The sequence below is a fragment of the Ursus maritimus genome, unplaced genomic scaffold (genome assembly GCF_017311325.1).
Source record: "Ursus maritimus isolate PB19 unplaced genomic scaffold, ASM1731132v1 scaffold_18, whole genome shotgun sequence".
NCBI lineage: Eukaryota > Metazoa > Chordata > Mammalia > Carnivora > Ursidae > Ursus > Ursus maritimus.
Genome location: NW_024424230.1, coordinates 2,420,612 through 2,438,228, shown reverse-complemented (window position 1 = coordinate 2,438,228; position 17,617 = coordinate 2,420,612). Strand labels below are relative to the sequence as shown.

Genomic DNA, 17,617 nt, shown 5'->3' with positions numbered 1-17,617 from the left:
AGAGGTGGTGATCAACCGTGTTTGAAACCATGAAAGTACTAACATATCAGCACAGGAACAATTCCTGAGCATGAGTGTGTGTCTCTGTGTGTGTGTGTGTGTGTGTGTGTGTGTGTGTACGGATGTGAGAGTGTGTATACATGTGTGTATGTATGCCTGTGGGGGGGGCAGGTAATATAAATAGTTCTTATAAACCTTGCAGTAATTACTCAGCTCTTTTGGTTTCTTTCTTAAAAATAAAAGGATCATCCTTGCTCTTGCACTAGGCTGGGTTTGGATAAGCAACAAAACATACCAGCAAAACATTGCAAGCTGTTAGGATCGAAGTAAAGAGTATGAAGAAAAACGAAAACCAGAGTCATGGCTCTTCTCAAAGGCACTTCCCTTTTTATGCAGAAGCAGAACAGAATGGGGCTATTAATGCAAAAGGCCAGGCCTGGGACAGTTTAGACAAGGGTCTCTCGAGGTGGCATTCTTGACACTGTGGTCTGGGAGAGCGTTTGTTGTAGGGCGTGGGCTTTCCTGTGCACCGTGGGAACTTTCGCAGCATCTCTGGCCTCTACCCACGAGATGCTCATGGTACCCTGCTGCTGTGACAAGAAATGTCCCCAGACACTGACAAATGTCCCTGAGGATGGGAGAGGGGAGTCACTCCTGGTTGAGAGCCACTGGTCTAGACAAAGAGAAGTATTTGAGAGGGAGAGATAACTGCAGATCCATCCACTAGTGTGTTTGCTAGCAATAAGTTCTTTATGAAAATACTTTTTAAGTCATCAAAACTCTTCTGATTTAATTGGAGAGGAGGGACAACATGACCAGATTAGAGACTGAAGGTGAGAATCAGATTTAATTTAGAACAAGTGCCCCAACGGCTCTTAGATAGGAGACCAGAGCACAGCAACAAAAGACATAACAAATTAGACTTCATCAAAATTTAAAACCGTGCTGCAACTGATGCCATCAAGAAAGTAAAACCACAACCTAGAGAAGGAGAGAAAATACTTTCAAATCATCTATCTGATAAGGAACTAGTGTCCAAAATATGTAAAGAGCTCCCGTAACTCAACAATGAAAAGACAAAACACCCAATTTTTTAAAAAAATGGGTAAAGAATTTGAATAATTTCTCTAAGGAAGACGCACAAATGGCCAATAAGCACATGAAAAGATGCTCACGTTATCTTCCAGGATGGATACAACCAAAACAACGGACAACAGTCATTGCTGATTAGGGTATGCGGAAGTTGAAACCCCCAGACATGGCTCAGAAAATGGTGCAGCCACTGTGCAAGACGGTTTTGGTGGGTCCCCAAACAGTTAACTGCAGAGTCACCAGATGACTCATCAAATCCACTCCTGGGTATACGCCCACGAGAGGGGAAAGCGTACGTCCACACAAAACTTGCATGAGAGTGGTCACAGCAGCATGTCCCTAACACCACACAGTGGAAGCAACCCAAATGCCCCCAGTGAGTGAACGGGTCCAGAGAATGCAGCACATTCTTGCAGTGGAATAGTATTCATCAGTAACGGACACCTGCCACGTGGAGGAACCTTGGGAACACTGCCCTACNNNAAACAAGCTGGTGGCCAAACACCACGCTGCGCGATAGCCATACACACACATGAAATGGCCAGAGCAGCCAACTCTAGACAGACCAGAAGCATGCTAGTGGTGCCTGCAGCTGGGGTCAGGGTGGAGGGGGACGGGCAGGTAACTGCTAGTGGGTGCCAGGTCTCTTTTAGAGGTGACGATAGGTTATAAAGTCAGACTGCGGTGCTGGCCGCACAATCCTGTGACTAGACTAAAAAGTACCGAATTGTGCATTTCAGATGGGGGAGTTTCATGGTCTGTGAATTTATCTCAACAAAGCTATTGATTAAAAGAAGAACAACATTCCCCTAATAGCCAGGACCTGGTGAAGCCCGGGCTGTGATGTTAAGGGTGAAGGACCCTTCCTCACCGTAGCTGGCTCCTCCACTGTGGGGACCTCATGGGATTCAGCGCCAAGATCCCAGACTGGTTTTTGAAATGCAGGGAATTAAAATTTTGGAAGACTTTATTCTCTCTAATTCCCAGGCTGGTTAGTTCTCCATCTGGTGACAGTGACGAACTTGGATGAAATTATGGATAAAGGCACAGAAAACACTTCCTGTTCAACCCTGCGGACCCCAGGAGAAAAGAGCAATGAGGTGACAAATCTCCATGAGGTGAGACGTCAAAGCCAGGGCTCCTCTCCTAGACCTGTCTGTTGGAATCGTATCCAAGAACACACAGCAAGCCTTTCTGATGACAAGAGTATACGAAAATCCAGGTTTTGTTTTTAAATGGAGAAACTACGTAAAGAGAAATGAAAACCTATGTCCGCACAAAATCTTGCTCACAGCCGGGGTATTTATAAGCACCAAGGGGGCAGCAGCCCCACCCCCCTCAGTGCATGAATGGATGCCCGGAATGCGGTCCATGCGCATGAGGGAATATCACTCAGTCATCAGATGAGAGCAGTGCGGACGGACAAGGGACACCGTCAGCCCCACAAAGGCAGCCAGACAGAAAGGCCACACATCACATGATTCCATTCACATGAACTGTCCAGAAAGGGAAACCCAGGGTCAGGAAAAGGTTCGTGGTGGCTAAGGGCCGGAGCACGGAGGCTGAGGGTGGTTTCAGCGCACACGCTCTTTCTGGGGTGAGGTCAGTATTCTACAGTTGTCGTGATTGTCCTGCGCACCTGTCATCTACTAAACACTGACCTGCACGCTTTCAGTGGGTGAACTGGAGGACACGAGGCTGAGCAGCGCTCAGGGCTCAGCACGCAAGCAGTTTCCGGGGAAAGGTCCCTCGCCACGGCAGGGAGTCTGGAACTCCGAATCGAGGTAGTTTCGGAGCCATTATCTTAGCTTCGGAAGTGGCTCTTGTAACGACTCCGTGTTAACACCACCGTCCCTGCCAAGACCGTCCTGTAGTGTAATTAGGATTGCAGTGTTCTTCAAACAGCCAAGGCAAAGACAGGAGCTCAGGGTTTTATTTAAGCGTTGACTTTTAGAAGTCACAGCAAAACAAGCATTAAGTCACGTCACGGTAAAAGTGTTTATCGAGGCCTGTTGTGAAACCGGACGTACTAACTTCTATTTTAGGGACACAAATATCTTGCCATTTATTCCTGGAAGCTACAGCTCTATCAGCTGGTCTAGTTTTAAATAAGAAGGACGGTCACATAAGGGTGTGGGGGAGGGACAGACAGGGACAGGGAGACAGAGACTAGCTGTTCAGTGTAGCTCTTCCCAGTTCAACGAACACGCACTTCAAGGTAATTCAGGTAAGGATATTCCTTCAGCTCAAAGGGATAATCTACATTACTGAAAACAGAACAAGGCGATGGAAAACCCAGATCTTCTTAATTTGAAGCTGAATACACGTCCTTTAGTTTTATGTCATAAAAACCTAAGGGTCCTACTTAATTCCCCAAAACATAGGTCCTTACCTAGCCTGCACGTGTTTCCGTAATTGCTGCTATAATGCAGATAACGGCAGTAGGGCAGGGAGGGCTAACACTTCTGCGTTTTCCGGACCGTACCCCCAGCTCTGCGTCTCTCAGCCACCTCGCTGGCCAATGGTCGTAACGGTACTGTGTTATGACCTCACAGGGCTGCTGCAGGAGGCCACAGCCCCGCCTGGGAAGCCTGCCCCAGGGTCTGGCCCTCGGCTGGCAGAGTCCAGGCCATCAACCATCATTATTTATTTTACAAATCTTTATCTCCGGTTTTCCATACTTCAGAAAAGGTGGAAGTAAAATCGTTCTAAGTTAAAAAGCAGGTTTTAATGAGCATATTAATGCAGTAAAAACGAAAAAGAGAGAAATTTCCCCCTGAACAGAATCTGTGCCTGCATTTTGGCGCCCTTGCTCTAAGAAACAAATGGAACTATCACTTGTCTCTGCGGACGCCCTTCTCCGAAGCTGGATTCTGCTGTCCCTGCGATCAGGCAGCAAAACCTGCCCCAACGTGTGCTCAGAGCTGGAGAAACAAAGCAGGCTGCCTCCCGTTTCTCCCCATTCAGCCCCACAATGAGTCACCTGGACGCCATCGTGCCATTAAATACATTTCGAGCATTTCCCACGTACACGTGGTGGTAGGTCCCATCGCCAGGGGCGACTGAGTCCTCATTTCAAGAGTCAGAACGCGACGTCCTCGGCAAAGGCACGCGCAGGAGAAATTTTGTTTTTCAGGCCACAGACCTTTTCTTGTTTCATAACTGAAGATCAAATTATGTCAGAGTGTAGGCAGATGAAGACGCGAGTTACAAAAATATTCTGAAAAGCCTCTTTATGGAGCGTGTAACTCACCCCAATAGGTCACGCGGCGGCCGGGTTACCCAGGGCACACGCACCTCAGATGGGTTTCTTCTCCGTGTCGGGCACGAAGCAATACTTGTTCTGAGCACAGCAGGAACTGCGACTTAAAAAAAATCGTACTCTTGTCTCTTTGTCTTTAGAGCACGGTTACATGCTCAGGAACAAAAACATAAAATCAAAGATGGGTTTTCTTTTAAACACTGAAGAGTTGACAAGAAAGGCATGAACTCTAAGTTCCTAAACAGAGTAACTAAATATTGTGTATTCCACAATGAAATGAGAAGAGTCTGTGTACTAAAAATGGCTCATCGGAAGCAGTGTTATATGCTCGTGGAATACTGTACAAATATCTTGTCATATTTCACTTTGAAATGCATTGCAATAAACAACTTAAAAAAAACTAAAATGTTCAGAAAGTAGAACAGAAGGGCAAAAAAAGATGTTGCATTCAATTTATTTTGTTTGGGGTGAGTGGCAGTCACTATAGCCCGTTTATTAATTCAAAAAAAAAAAAAAAAAAAAAAATCCTGAGACCCATGATTCTGGGTGCAAAGCACACCCAAAACCACTGCCATCGCACATGGAAACCAGGCGTGTCTCATATGTGATCTGGAGACTAAAACAGCAACAAACTGCAGCACTCTCAGTGTCTCGGGGACAGTGAGCCAGGACAGCAAGCGCAGGGGCCCAGCACCCACCGGGCGTGCCTTAGACGTGCATTCATGGCGGCCTTGCTTTGCAAAGACAGGGACATGTGTATCTGCTCCCACCACTTCCTTCCATTTCTTCCCTCCCTGAGATGAGCCTGGGCCAGGCCACTGCACCCACTCAGGCCAAGGGCTCCCAAGAGACGGCAGTATCTTAGGGCACCCCTGGCTGGGGGTTCCATTGCCCTCTTTGAGAAGGCCCTGAGCAGGGCAGCCGGCTGGAGTCTCAGGCAAAACCCCAGAGAGAAACAAAAGGAACCCGGCTGTGGGGACGGGGAGCTGCACAAGGACAGTGAGACAGAGTAGCTGCAAGAGGGGGTCTGGGAGAAGGCCAGGGCCAGCGAGGGTGGAGGGAAGGGGAGGAGCTGCCAGCCACGACAAGGGCAGCAGGTGCAAGGTGGCCCAAGCAGGGCCAGGGGGCAAGAGAGGACAGCCTGGCTGGAGGGAGAGAGCCTGCAAGCTGCGCTAGCAGGGCCTTTGCTCAAACACATTCTGAAATAACACTGGAGCTAGCCTTTGCTTCTAAACCGGAAGACGTTGGTGTTTTCTTAAGTGTCTTAATGCAATTATGAGACAGCACACACCTCTATGAATAATGTGTGTTGTCGTAATCCTACAGTGCCACGTGCAATTAATGTCATTGCCAACTCACCTCACTTATTTACTTACAACTTGAGTGCGGTTACATACACCTTGCGCTCAAGTGTAATTAAGGACGCATTAAACAAGAGTCTGCTCTGCAAACACCAAAAGCCGCAGAAACATAAAAATGAATTTTATCTAGGCTTTTGTTTAACCATATGATAATTAAATTAATGCAGGCACCAAGTTGCAATTAGGAGAATGACACGTTACAGTCACCGGGTGTGAAGCAGGAGCTGGTGTGCACGCAGCTGCCGACCCGCGTCCTACGGCGTCTGGTGCGGGCGGGCTCCCAGCATCACACACGCGCACTCAGAGAGATAATGTTACACAAACGTATTCCAGCACATAAACTCTCTTGCTTCCAAATTTAACCTTTGAAAACCACACTGCGAAAGTAACAAGTGAGAAAAGACAGGAAATGACATTTTGAAAACCGGATTTTTAGGTTTCATGTCATTAAAAACCGCCTAAGGGGGTTGTATCAAATACAAAGAAGTTCGTCCTGATTAATAAGTAGGCACAGTTTCCCTAGGAAAGGACATGCCCCTCGCTGTCCGCACCCGGAATGAACCTGCCTTCAAAGGCGAAGTGATGTGGACTTTCAGAGCTCCCCCCCCCAGGGCTGAGAAACAGAGCTCAACTGGCCTTGAACAAGACTCCAGGGCGGCAAGCAGCTCACACCCAAACCCACGCCAGTGACCTCGGGGCAGCTCCGGGAGGGCCCCTCACACTCCCCTCCGGCAAACCGCCCAGCGCCCCTCCCACAGGGGCGGCCGTCTAACACTCATGGGCCCAATGCACGTGGGTCAACGACTCTCTGCGGGGCCGCACCCGAGATCGCGTCCTCAGCCAGACGCAAATCCCAAATCGGACCTGAAAACCATTTCACAGAAAGCACACCCAGCACAAGTCCGGATGCTTTCTCAACTTAAAAACCCACTGAATGAAGCGAGCCCCACATCTTCACCCTCCGTGCTGCGTTTGGATACAAGGGCAAAATCTTGGACTTCCCTGCCCCCCGCCGGCTCTCTCGTAAGAACTGAGCACCACGCACTCGGACGGAGTAATGAGGGAATACCGTACACTGAAGTAAGAAACGAGGAAAGAGAGCACTGTGCGTCCAGGTAAAAACAAGATGGTACACGGGCCCGTCTCGAGCGAGCACCGGGCTCCTGTCTCACACCATCAGCGGCCTCGAGGCCCAAGAACGTAACCCGTGACGACAGAGGGAAGGCAGGTGTGTGGGCCGGGTCACATCCGGTGCCTATTCTGCCTTTCCCATAGTGTCACACACAGAATCATTTTACTGTCACATCATCTGTACTTACCTGCGAGAGTACATCGCATCTAACAACCGCGATGGTCCAAAGTGAGTGGCTTGCAAACTGGGTCACAGCTTCTGATAAAAACTCACTTTGCAAACAAGCCTGTGGTACACAGAACGCGAGCATCTTGTGGGAGGCACAGCCACTGGGCTTTCAGGCCCAGAGCCAGAAGCTGGAGCCCTCGGGGTCCTGAGCCCGATCCTGAGGCCCGGGCTTGGCCGAGGGAAGGGGTCCCACGCAGCGCGGTGCTTGGCCATCTCCGAGCTAAGGGGGAGCCGGGCAGGGGGCGGGCAGGGGCCGAAGGGGGAGCCGGGCAGGGGGCGGGCGGGGGCCGCCAGGCCCAGCGCACAAACCCCAGCCCAGTCGGCCGACTGCACGCGGTCTATGTTGCCTGGGGCACCACGTCATTAAGGGTTGTTGGGGTGGCTTTGTTACTAATTACACCTTATGTCTTTAATAACTACACGTGTGTTTGTAGACTCGTTGCCGCCCCGACTGACGGCTGTGAGCCTTCTCTGTGTATCAGATGAAACAAAATACCCACTTCTATTCCTCAAGCGTCAGAACCCACCTTAGGGTCGTGTGTCTACACAGAACTGTGATGAGGGACTTTCTCTTTGGGTCCGTCCCAAAGGCAGCAGCCCTGCTGACCCAGCGCGTTTTAGACTCTGTTATAGAGTAAAAGCTTAAGCTGCTCCCCAATGTCAGGAAACAACTGTGCGTCTCGAACACTGGGCACCCCAGCATTCCCGCCGGCAGGTGCTGAGGCCGTTCCACGCGGGGTGGGAAGCCTGCTCCCCCTGCAGAGGCGGCCCTGGGTTCTCACTGCAAACACGACTCGACAAAACCCAACTGCAAAAACGCTCCATGTGACATTCTGTGGCTTGTTCTCGGGTCAGATACGGATCCGCTCAGTTTTCCACAAGTGTGATGAGAAGGTTATTGACTCTTCCCAGACTTTGGAAGGTTTCTTTCAAACGGCATGTTTTGCACATTCTTTTATTCCCCTTTTCTCGGAGCTCGCTGAAGTTCTTTAGGAAGCAGGTCAGGAGGGCAGACTCCAGTGTGCATTAAACCCTGAAGCCGTCTGTCTACACATACACTGATTGAAGCGCACGTGTCTAGTTCTGTCCCAGGCGGAGCGCGGTAGACACAGGGCCGCGTACGGAGCAGAGGGGAGCGCGTGCGAGGACACGCGCGTCCTGTCGGAGCCGACAGCACACCAGCCCCCTCCTTCGCAATTTCTGGTATTTACATGTGTGTTTGTGCTTCTCGGAGGATCTTACCTTCTGCGTCCAGTATTAGCTTCTGCATGAAACTCGATGACTTTGCGAGACCAGAATTCTTTTCACTGACATAAAAGTGCTGACACTAACTTGGTAGGGTGTTAGGTGCTCTGAGAACCGAGGTGACACGGACAGAGGGCCCAGTGGGCCACACTGCCCCTCCACACACGTGGCTGTTGAAGCCTAAAGTCTTCAAAGTTAAATAACATTTAAAACGTGGTTCTTCAGGGTGCCGGGCGCGTATTGCGTGCTTCTTGGCCGCATGTGTCTGGAGGGTAGTTCCATGCCCCACGATCGAGGTGGAGAGGACTTCTTTGGGGGTGTGTGCGTGTGAGCTAGAGACACAGAGGCAGGCCGGGGCAGCCAGGAGGAACTCCGAACTCCGCAGAAGACAAGCTAGGGCGGACGAGCGCCTGCACCTCACTGTCTAAGGGCTCGCTGCACAGTCGAGGTGCTTCCATCCACCAGACGGTCTGGTACCCACCTTCCACTTTTCAGATCCCTGAGCTTTTAAACACATATTACATGATTCACTTAAGAAGGACCTGAGTTCTCAAAAACGTTTTGTGTGACTTGCCCAAGAAAACAGAAATTACACCCGTAGGGGTCCAACAACTGCCAAGGCGCCAGAAGCCCGTCAGAAAGGTAACTATTTCTGGGTGAACTCAGTGCCCACCAGCCCCACAGCCGCGTCGCACGCCGCTGCAGGCTGGGGTTGGGGTGGCTGCAGAGGTCCACGGACATTCTGTGAAACAGCCATGGTGGTAGCTTTGCTTTGTACAAGGAAGTGTGGGAGGACATGTGGCACCCGGAGGAAACAGCGCCACTGCGTCTGGAGATGGGAAGGGCTTGGTCTCAGCCCAGCCGTGCCCTTCTCCCCAGGGCACGGACAGCACCCTGCCCAGGGCTTGTGGGCTGGCGTTCCCCGGGGAGCCCGCCAGCCATCACCTGGCCTGGGGCTGGCGGTGGGAGGGGTGCCCGGGCACACTCCCCCACAGGCTGTGCAGGGAGGAGATGCTGAGGGCACGTCCACCAGCAGAGCTCGCCCTAGCGAACCTAATTTCCGCATGGGGAGGACAGATGATGGTATGGAGCCCCTTCAGCTGATGCTGGTTTCCAATAGGATTCCTTCCCATTCTGGAGGCTGGCACGGCCAGAACAGAGCTTTCTGAACGGGCGAGAAGACCTGGCAGCATCCCACAGCTGGGATGAGAACTTGCAGGACCAAGGAGGACTCCGAAGACGAACCGCCTTGAGCACTCACCCGTGGGCGGACAAGGGCAGCCCCCGCCACAGCTGGGATGTCAGTACTTTCAAAGCAAACGGGTTCTCCCATCAAAGTGGAAGACGGTCTACACGGTGATGGGAAGAGCCGAGTCGCTTCAGGGCCTCTGTGTCTATTTGCAAACCAATGTCTCATTTCTCAGAGTGCCATCTGAGTATCATTTGGAGGGTCTCATGCAGCGAGTGGGTTTTAATGCCTTTTTCGGGGCTGTGGTTACCCCTGGGGAGGCAACATGCTTGTACGTACTGTTCACGTCTGGTGCGCACTTGGCTCCGAGGAACAGCCCTACAGAACTCATCAGTGTAGCTGGAAACGCCAGACCAAGAAGCTGCTCCCCACTGCAAAATTTAGATGTGAACCTACGTTTTGCAAGCCCTCAGATTGTGTTTTTCAGTGTGGTGTATTTTTTCTTAAGCTGATTAAATAGAAACATCCAGAAACGTGGCTGACATCTGTTCAGAACTTTGTGAGCCAGACACGAGTACCAGGAGAAGCCCAGAGAGGAGCTTTTCCTAGGCCACCCTTTGATGAAAAGCAGGTTTTCAAGATTATCGTAGTCTGCTAGGCTCTCAACATTTTAAGGAACTCCTCGCTTAATGTCACTCATTTTGGAAAATGTGCAAGTAGGTCAAGACAGACGACTGGTTATCTTTATTTCTCACGTTTCCGGCAGTAATGAGTCTAACCAGTGACACCCTCTACCTTCAGAGGAGAAACGAAATCATGAGATTTTAAGTTCATCCAACGTGAACTGATGTCAGTGTTTAAAAAAAAACAACAACAAAGCTGAGATTTCAGATGTTTAGAGGCAGTTCAAGGGCACTGGAAATCCTACTTCCTTAAGTGAGGTAGGAAACTGGGAGCAGGGAAATGCAGAGTCCACACTGAATGAAATAAAAACTGGGGCAGCCTGAGTAACCTATGTGGTCTCTATCTGGAGTACCTGTAGCATATGGACCCTACACTGAGGGCCCGGCCTGTGTGGGCCCTACGCCGAAGGCCTGTTCCAAATGGAGTTTCTCCAGAGGGAGAGTTGGTCCAACGGCTTTTATTCAAGCTGACAAAAGATAACGAATCCCCGTAGTGGCCAGGTGAGCCGTGTCTTCTCTCCCTTTGCCAGGTTCCCTACCTAGCTCCCCAGGGCCACCCACCAGGCACAGCCTCCCCAAAGGCAGGGGAGTCTATTTTTAGCCTGTGGAACCAGTTTTCTTCCTGGAGCTCTGTGGGTGGAGTCGGCTGAGAGCTGTGAGTCTCTGGCCCAGACCCGGGGACTGGAGCAGCAGGCGTGGGCGTCCCCTGGAGCCTCCAGGGCAGGGGGGCGCGTCCTTCCCGGTTCTGCCCGGTTCTGCCCAGTCATCGTGGTAAACAGGGACCGAGCGATAACGAGCTGATAAATTAGCGAGGCAGCACTATCAGGACTCTTAAAAACACAGGGACCCAAAGGCAACAGGGGTTTCTTCGTTTCTGAAGACTGGGCATGATTCATGGAAACGTTCCCCTGGCTCCTTTCGTGGCTGGGGTCTTTCTCCCTTATGCTCACCACCCAATATTCTGCTCTGTGCTGGGGCCACAGGAACAGGGATCCCAGCAGCCTTGCCATCTGGCCCTGCGTCCCGCTCCGCCTGTTACTAACGATGCAAGGTTGGAATGGGGGCCTTCTCTCGATCCCTTCTGGAACGCCGCTCCCTCCCGCATCCTGACGTGTCTTCTTCAGGGGGAGGGAGAAACCAGTGAGAGGACCGGGAGGTGCTGAGTCACTTGGAGAAACCTGACGCTGTAAGGTCCTGACGGGAAACATGTCCTTCCCCAGCGCTGGACAGAGGGCCCGGCTGGAGCAGGAAGTCATGCCAACCCCATCGCCCGGCAGGTCCTCGGCAGGATGCAGGAGTGAGGGTGGACAGGCAGGGGAGCAGCTCCCGCTAGAGGCCGGGGTGGCAAGGGGAGTGGGGGCACCCTGACACAGAGATACCTCCGACTCTCCCGCAAGTCCAAGCAGGCCTCACGGAATCACCTTCGGAAGCCCACAGAACGGTCCCGGGGNNGCGCACGTCACTCTATTCTATTGCGGTGCAAGTCTAAATGCCGCATAGCATCACAGACGCACACTCGGAAAGCCGTCCAACGCTTTCTCTCCAGTTACAAAAAAATGTTTTTAAAAAAGCTGTAACATGTAACAATCACATGCTGGAACCAGTGTTCTCAAATTCCCAATTTTTTAAATCATCCAAATGTTAAACATTAGCTTTCAGAAAACGAGAGCGCAAGTGCAGGCTTTCCTGGTGCTCAACAACCTTATTCTGGTAGAATTAAACAAATTAAGAGCGTGTTTCAGTGACTCACAACGTCAAACGACAGGAGAGAACCGCGAGCCACAGAGCGGTGTTTAGAACTGGAGCCGCGAATCCGTCGTTAGGAGACTGAGCTCGCCGGGGCTGAGAGGCGGCCAGTGCCCGCCGGCCGCTGCTCTCCACTCTCAGGTCCGGCCCAGGGAGACTCCGCTCTGGGTGCAGACCCGGCCGAATACCCGGGCTGCCCAGCAACTGACACACAGCTCAACGCGGCTGCCCGTTACAACGACCAGCCGATCAGTCGTACGGTTTGGGGTTTAAAAACTAACAAGTCAGCCCCCATTCAATATGGACTAGAATCATCTATGTATTTATAAAATCAGCCCCCCTTTCGGCGGGAAAGGGAAGATTCCAAACCAAGAACGACATTGTACGCAGGTAAATCCCTTCCGTTCATCCTGGGCCTGAAGTCACCTGCCAAGACACTGTCAAGACACAAGGTAACAGTGTTGTAACCGACGAAGGCAACACAGCAGCAAGCAGCGGGTACTCACTAGTTTGCAGGGAGGACTTGGAAGCAAGTCACGGGCAATGACCCCTGAGACTGATACAGAAAAGGGAGTCCAAGCAGGAGCAGAGGAGGCCCCCCTGCCGCTCAGGTCGTTGTTATGAATCACAAACCGTATTACAGAACAGGGCAGAGGGGCTGTTGGGGCTGCCACCCCCTCCCATCCCACGACCTCTGGAAGCACTTCAATGTGCAAGGGGCGGTGGGGGGAATGCCCTCAGCGCCGGGACAGTCCATGAGCCACCGTTTGTCTTGACTGTAACACACGCAAGGTTAACGTGAAGTAATTCCCTTCCTCGTCCCCACAGTCAGGGTGGATTCAATGCTCCGCACACTAGGTCAGCCCTGTTTTCTCATCACCTGAAATGACCCTCGATGGTGGAGAACGCTCTGGATGGAGCGTGAGGTCACCAGGAGCCTGGTGAGTGGCGGCCTCGGTGAGGTCAGGAGGCAAAGTCTGAGAGCCTCTATTCCAAGACACGCCAGGGGGGTCTAGGGCAGTGCAGAGAACCACCATCAGAAAGAGGAACCGACGCCTGTAAAATGAGGTGGACGCCTTGCGGGAAACACAAAGAAGACGACTTCTGATGACCTGGAAGCACTCGGACCGTTTTTATGTGCATTTTCCCCTTTTGCTTATCTGTACCTTCCAGGGGTGGTACAGCGACAGAATGGACAGGGACCGGAGGCCGGTGCCACCAGAAAGGCCAGGACAGTAGGACTGTCATGGGCTGGGGTCCGGGCTGAGGAGCGTGGGCCTCGGTCTGTGCGCCTAGGACCACTCTAGATGCTTCCAAGGCAGGGGGTAACACCCCAACAGTTTTAGCGGGAAACCCTGCAGCCACAGTCCATATCGGGAGGATTATGTTCAATGACAAAACCGGCTCACTTCTTACCTTGTTGACCTTCTCCGCGCTTAACTCCCGCTTTCCCGCGTGGTTTCCCATCCTGAGCCGATGAACTCGTCAGAAGCTACAAGAGAAACAGAAGGCGTTGGCCTTAAAGCCAGGACTCTCGGAGAGCTCTACACTGTTCCCAGTCAGAGCCACAGTCCCGTGGGATACACCTTGCCCTTTTCTGAGACGAGAACACTAACACCCCAGACCTGAGACACAGAAGAAACCGTATTAGCATGTGCCTCTGTTGGCTTCTGACCGCAATCAAAGCGCCAGGACGCGGGACGCGGGACCCCTGCCAGTCCCCATGCTCTGTTCAATAACAAAGACCTTCAGAGTGTTTCCTCATCGTACACAATGAACCGAGCCCGGACCTCTCGTGGATGGTGTCCACCCCGCAGCATTCACACGGGGCCTCCCACGTCCTCCCCAGGTGTGGCGAGCCGCGCTGAGAGGCAGACAGGGCGACACTCCTGAAAACGAAAGGTGGGCCGTTCGGACTCCCTGTGTAGCGAATCCTGGGAGCACAGAAACTGCAAGGTCAGACCGAGGTCTGCTTATCAGACAAGTAAGTATCCCAAGAATCTGCAGAATTTGCAAGGAAGATAAAGTTGGATTAAAAAAGCATCTGTTCCTCATCTGTTTTTTCTAACATAAACTTCAGCACCAAAATCATGATTTTTTTCCCCCACAAGAGGCACAAAACTAGAGAATTTGGCCAAACTCATTCTATACCAATCGCTTCTCCGCCCTCATCCTTGGCCCTGCGCTGACCACCAGCACCACTGGCTCCACCACCGCTGACCATCGCCCGGGCACAGGTGCTGGTCTTTAGGGACAGTCGTGAAGTGTCACTGTCCACGAGGAACTCTTTTTAAAGAACATGTGAAAACTAACTCCCTACTGAACGTGAAACAGCTTTCCTTGAAGGGTAATAAAACAAATTGTCTTCTAAAAATGGGAAGGATTTCTCAAATATTGCATATGCCTGGATAAAAAGCAAGTCTTGTTCCCCAAGAGAGGAAAGGGAAATTGCTTAAGATCTTAAATTTTCCAAAGTCTCCCATAGTCCTGGATGCCTCTGAGTGACTGTGAAGGATGACTTTGCCTTTCTCCACAAGGACTCCACAGCGATGGCGGGATGATGAGAAAGGAAGCAATGACGTTTTTGAGTGTCTCCTCCCAGGCCGTGTGTGAGTACGTGAGCAGTAGACCATAAAGAGCTAACCACATGTGCAGAGAACACCTCTCCCACCCCGTACGTTGTAAACAGAAGTTGGGCCAGGCGATCGCATGTCCACTGAGAGCCCGGGGAAGAGAAAGAGTAGGTGAAGTGGCAAGAATGAGTTCGGGTAAATCAAAGACGTAGCTGTAGCAGCGGTGAAACGTCACTAACTTACAAGAACCAGGTGAATTCCGCATGTTTCATGCATGAGAGTGAAAAAAACCCCAGTGTTTGAAAATGGATGCTTTTAAAGATGCAAGCCCACCTCTGCAGATAATTTCAGCCTCCAGTGTGATTCTGTCATCTATTTGCCAAATTATTTAAATTGGACCATCATAAAAACCCTCACAGGAAAAATGGAGGTTTGTGCATACAGTGGTACTTATACTTGATGGACACAAAAAGGGAAAGAGAGAACTTGCTTTTGTCGTCTTGGGGTCTACACAGTAGTCAGAGAAGGTGAGTGGGTGTTCTCCCCAGGAGACAGGGGTCTGAATGCAGGTAGCAGCTGTCCCTCTGAAATGTGGCCTCTCTTTGATTCCTTGTAGGGTTTTAACTGAATATTGAGAACTTGCAAGAGGTATAGAATAAACAGGATAACAATGCATTAAACATCTGTGGATCTCCCTCCCTGTCTTAGAAATAAGAAGTGGTTATACAAAGCTAAGCACAGGCAATAACAGATATTGTTAAATGTCTATACTACCCGGAGCGATCTACAGATTTAATGCAATCCCTATCATAATACCAACAGCCTCTTTCACAGAACTAGAACAGACAATCCTAAAATTTGTGTGGAACCACAAAAGACCCTGAATAACCAAAGCCATCTTAGAAAAACAAAACTGGAGGCATCGCAATCCCGTATCTCGAGATATACCGCTGTATAGTACAGTGCTATCTGTAGTAATCAACACAGTATGTTACTGGGACAAAGACACGTGGATCAATGGAATGGAACAGAAAGCCCAGAAATAAAACCATGATTAGATGATCAATTACCCGTGACAACGGAAGCAAGAATATGTAATGGGAAAAAGACAGTCTCTTCAATAAATGTTTTGGGAACACTGGACAGCTACATGCAAAAGAATGAGCTGCACCACTTTCTTACACCATACACAAAAATAAAATGGATTAAAGACATAACTGTGAGATCTGAAACCATAAAAATCCTAGAAGAGAGAACAGGCAGTAATTTCTCCGGTACTGGCTGTGGCAACACATTTCTAGAAATGTCTCCTATGGCAAGGGAAATAAAACCAAAAATAAACTATTAGAACTACATCAAAATGAAAAGCTTCTGCACAATGAAACCATCAATAGAAAGAAGAAACCATCGATAACACTAAAAGGCAACCTATGGAACGAGTGAAGATGTTTGCAAATGACATACCCAATAAAGGGTTAGTATCCAAAATATATAAAGAACTAATACAACTCAACAGCAAAGACACAAAAACAAAGACAAAGAATCTAATTACAAAATGGGCAGAAGACATGAATAGACATTTTTCCAAGGAAGACATCCAGATGGCCAACAGACACATGAAAATATGCTCAACATCACTCATCTTCAGGGAAGTACGACTCAAAACTACAACGAGATGTCACCTCAAACCTGTCAGAATGGCTAAAATCAACAACACAAGAAACGACCGATGTCGGCGAGGATGTGGAGGAAAGGGAACCCTCTTGCACTGCTGGTGGGAATGCAAACTGGTGCAGCCACTCTGGAAAACAGTAGGGAGGTTCCTCAAAAATTAAAAATAGAACTACCCTATGATCCAGTAATCACACTACTAGGTATTTAGCCAAAAAATACAAAACACTAATTCAAAGGGGCCCATGCACCCTGATGTTTATAGCAGCATTATCAACAAAAGCCACATGTGGGAAGAGCCCAGATGTCCATCGACAGGTGAATGGATAAAGAAGATGTGGTCTATATACACGATGGAATATTACTTAGCCATCAAAAAGAATGAAATCTTGTCATTTGCAACGACATGGGTGGAACTAGAGGGTATTATGCTAAGCGAAATCAGTCAGAGAAAGACAAATACCATATGATTCCACTCATCTGTGGAATTTAAAAAACAAAACAGGTGAATGAAAGAAATAAAAAAGAGAGAGACAATCCAACAAACACTTAACTCCGGAGAACACACTAATGGTCACCAGAGGGGAGGTGGGTCAGGGGAGGAGTTAAACGGGAAGGGAAAAAAAAGAAACATAGGCAAAAAGAATTAACTTCTTTTAAAGCCAGCAACTTGGACTTTTGGGGTGTTTTTCTGTCTGAGTGGAAAGAAGCTCACGTTACCGTCCGTGTTCTCCCCTGGGCAGTGCTCCAACCCAGCACCCCCTGCTCCCCACCCCTACTTCCTGCAGCCAGCGTCCCCTCCCCATCTCCCCAGAGTGATGTTCCCTCCTTCCAGAAAACAATCTCTAAGGATTTAACCTAAATCAGAATAGTGTGGGATGTGTAAATATTTGGGGGACTGTGGACAGAGTGGAGCTATTTTTGGACAAAGGGCCTTTGAGGCTGAAATCCCATGACAGGCATGCCTCCCCGGCGCCCCCTGGAGAAAGGTAATGCTTCTTCCAAGCTGGTCTGTCCTGATCCAAACTTCCTCACACTTCAAAACAAAACTGGAGGTTGTACTTGGGAGGGTTGATCCTGAAATATTTAGAAAACTCAAGACTACTGGACCCAGGATGACGGAAGGAACAAAAGTCCAGGTCAGACTTCGAGTGCACGCAGAAGCAGTGAGAGCTACCGGCCTCTCAGATTAACAGCAAGATGATTTATTTTGTATGTATCATTTCACGTAGGCAGATTGTCGCCTTAACATACATTCTGGCTGGAAGAGAAAGACAAGAAATACAAAGTGACAAGTGACGTACCTCTTTGATTAGGGCCTTTGTCACAGACGAGGAGGGGTATCTGGTGGGACTGAGAGCAGAGCCATGGCGTGCACATGACCTGGGGCGCTGGCTTCGCTGAGAGCTGGCGGGGGGGGGGGGGGGGGGGGGGG

General features: G+C 50.1%; 1 protein-coding gene across 9 annotated transcripts in view; it reads right to left on the bottom strand.

Moving 5' to 3' along the window:
- The window catches only part of LOC103658422 (myelin basic protein), a 114,528-nt gene that overhangs the window by 78,332 nt on the left and 18,579 nt on the right, over positions 1–17,617 (bottom strand). For 6 of the 9 annotated variants that reach the window (XM_040632422.1, XM_040632424.1, XM_040632425.1 and 3 more), the window contains exon 2: positions 13,355–13,430. The exons of 1 other annotated variant lie outside the window; for it this stretch is intronic. In XM_040632422.1, the coding sequence (XP_040488356.1) occupies positions 13,355–13,405 (51 nt within the window). In that variant the 5' untranslated portion in view covers positions 13,406–13,430. Of the gene's footprint in view, positions 1–2,753; positions 2,774–13,354; positions 13,431–17,486; positions 17,590–17,617 lie in introns of those variants that run through there. 2 more of the 9 variants (XM_040632423.1, XM_040632429.1) reach the window with 2 other exon arrangements.